This window comes from Carlito syrichta, unplaced genomic scaffold (genome assembly GCF_000164805.1).
Source record: "Carlito syrichta isolate Samal-C Ts95f unplaced genomic scaffold, Tarsius_syrichta-2.0.1 Scaffold315294, whole genome shotgun sequence".
Classification (NCBI taxonomy): Eukaryota; Metazoa; Chordata; class Mammalia; order Primates; family Tarsiidae; genus Carlito; species Carlito syrichta.
In genome coordinates this window covers 110602-113708 of record NW_007259390.1, presented here as the reverse complement: position 1 = coordinate 113708, position 3107 = coordinate 110602, and the positions used below count along the sequence as shown (strand labels likewise).

General features: G+C 40.6%; 1 protein-coding gene across 1 annotated transcript in view; it reads right to left on the bottom strand.

Annotated features, from left to right (window-relative positions):
* LBR (lamin B receptor) overlaps nt 1–3107 on the bottom strand; it is a 26574-nt gene that overhangs the window by 8680 nt on the left and 14787 nt on the right. The window contains exons 8-9 of the mRNA XM_008072494.2: nt 2596–2699; nt 610–735 (exon numbers count right to left, since the gene is read on the bottom strand). Of these exons, the coding sequence (XP_008070685.1) occupies nt 610–735; nt 2596–2699 (230 nt within the window). The remainder of the gene's footprint in view (nt 1–609; nt 736–2595; nt 2700–3107) is intronic.

Here is a 3107-nt window from a genome sequence, read left to right as displayed (position 1 = left end):
TGGAGTCTATGATACTAAGTGATCTACCACAGAAACAAAGAACTGACTATCACATGTTCTCATTCATAAGCAGACCTTGAACAATTATCATTATACTATAAGAAAATGATTGGCAGCAGTGGGAATCTGCAGGGGGGGAGGGGAGTAGGTACCTGCATAATAAACATTTGTATACCTAACCCTGAATCATACCCCACCATCTTTAAAATAAAAATTTTTTTTTAAAAAAGTAGCTGCCTCTTGACAACACAAAAAACACCATTCTATTTTGATGATAATCCATTCATTTTTATGTAATATAATAATTAAGGAATTAATTTGTATTTATATGAACTGGTCATCACTCACAAAAACAAAACCAAGATCCACTGACCTCAAATACTTAGAATATTACTGTCAAATACAAGAGCTGCTGACATACATGGAAGCATTACCAAATGCCTAAAACTTCCCACCTGTCGGTGCTCACTGTGTCAGCTGAATGCTTCATGTGAACTGGCTTCTCATGTCCTCCTCACAAGCCTTGGCTATATTCCCCTTTGAGTAGGGGAGAGGTCACCCGCACTCAAAGCCATCTGACTCCAAGGGCCTCAGCTCTTAATTAATTACCTCATTCCACAAAGCATCCACCACGTATAGAAGTTGGAAACTGTTAACCAAAATCATGGCCAAGGATGGAACAGCACGCTGATGTAATTTCATTTCAGTCAAAAGCATCACCAAGTTAATAACCACCTGAAATAAAAAGGGAAAGTATACAATTTCAAAGTACCTCCACAGAGATCTTAGCACTAAAAAGGGAAAGAGTAAACTTCACAGCTGAGAAACCTGGCAGACCCTACCTTACACATACCCGCCACCAAGAACAAGGCATCTCAACACCATGAACCCCTGGATCCAATACACTGAGAAGGACACAGTATCATCTCTGTGACATTCTTGTCACAAGTGCGTAACCTCATTCTAATCATTAAAAAAAAATTTGGATGACTCAGATTGAGGCACACTCTTACAAAATAACTGACTAGCCAGGCACAGTGGTTCCCGTCTATATTCCCAGCACTTTGGGAGGCCAAGACGGGAGGCTTGAGTCCAGGAGTTGAGGCCAACCTTGAGTCCAGGAGTTCGAGGCCAACCTAGGCAACATAGCAAGATCTCATCTCTACAAAAAATTTAAAAATTAGCCAAGTATGGTGTCATGTGCCTGTAATCTCAGTTATTTGAGAGGCTGAGATGGGAGGATCAGTTGAGCCCAGGAGTTTGAGGCTGCAGAGAGTTGTGATTGTTCCACTGCATTCCAGCCTCAACAACAGAGTGGGACCTCAACTCAAAAATTAAAACAAAATAAAATGAAATAACTGACTAATACTCATCACCCAAAAAGATACAACCAAGGTCATGAGAGACAAGGAAAGACTAAACAACTATTACAGATTAGAGACTAGGAAGAAATAACAACTAAATGCATCCTGGGATCCTGTAGGGCAGGGGTCCCCAAGCCCTGGGCTGCACAGCAGGAGGTGAGCAGCAGGAGTGGAGCTCTGCCTCCTGTCAGATCAGCTACAGCCTTAAATCCTCACAGGATCACAAACCCTACTGCCCCATTGTGAACTGCGCAAGCGAGAGATCTAGGTTGCACGCTTCTTATGGGGATCGAATGCCTGATGATTTCCACCCCGCCTACCCTGACATCCCTTCCCCTGCTGTGGAAAAGATGCCTTCCACAAAACCAGTCCCTGATGCCAAAAAGGTTGGGGACTGCTGCTACAGAGGATCCTGAAACAGAAAAAGGATAACAGTGGGAAAAAGGGTGACCTTAAGTAAGGTCTATGGATTTAGTCACCAATACTATAGCACTGTTAATCATTGTACTAGGATTTTGGCAGATGCTAACATTGTAGGAAGTAGGGTGAAGGATATGAGGAAACATGTTGCTCTATTTTTACAACCCTTCTACAAGTCTAAAACTGGATAAAGTTTTTAAAAAGGGAAAAAAATACATTTTTCCTTACATTCATTCATTCACACTATCACTTTCCTACATAAAAATAAACTGATATAATAAAAAAAAAATGCTGGACACAGTGGCTCTTGCTTGTAATCCCAACACTTTGGGAGGCTGAGGAAGGAGGAATGCATGAAACCAGGTGTTCGAGAACACCCAGGGCAACAAAGCATGACCTCATCTCTATGAAAAAACAGAAAAAGTAGCAGGGCATACTGGCACATGCCTGTAGTCCCAGCAACTTGAGAGGCAGAGGCAAGAAGATCACTTGAGCCTACAAGTTTGAGGCTATGGTGAGCCATGATCATGCCACTGCACTTCTAGCCTGGGTGACAGAGTGAGATCCCGTTGCAAAAATAATAATAATAAAACACAGAAAAACTCTTTAATTTTTCATAACCTATAACAGAGCATCTTAAATTTCTGGAAAACGTTTACAGCAAGAAAATATTTTGATAGATTTATGGAAAGTTATAATTATCCCTAAAAATATACCACATCACTGCTTATTTTTAAATGTTCTACATTTCTTTCTAGAAATTAATATGAACTACTGAATTGAAATTTAGGGAGAAAAAAAAAAGACATACCCATCCAATCAATCCAGGGCGCAATTCACAAAAGTATTTGAGATCAAAAGTACCAATTCGAGGATTTAATTCACGGCCAATGAAGAAATCATAAACAGCATTTCCTGAGAAGGGAAAAGTGTTTACCCAAACAGTGTTCCAAACCCAGTCAGTCTTTAAAACTGCACTGCTGCCCATTATCCAGGGTTCACAATTCAACTGTCTACAAGAGCCTGAGGAAGGTTCTGGTGGTGAGAGATGAGAGCGAATGGCACAGACTAAGGGAGCCAGGGATACCTGCCCAACAGAAAGAGCAGCCCTCCACCCTTTGGGGGACCAGAGGCCCAGATCTCCCAACTTTAAGAGAACTGGAGTCTTTTTTAATTTTATAGTCACAATTTTTTAAGATAAAAAACCTTTTTTTATGTTTAAATATTTAGGTCAGAATCAACCAATGTGTAACCTCTGTTTTATTTTTGTTTGTTTTGTTTGTTTGTTTGTTTTTGAGTTGGAGTCTCACTCTGTCGCCCAGA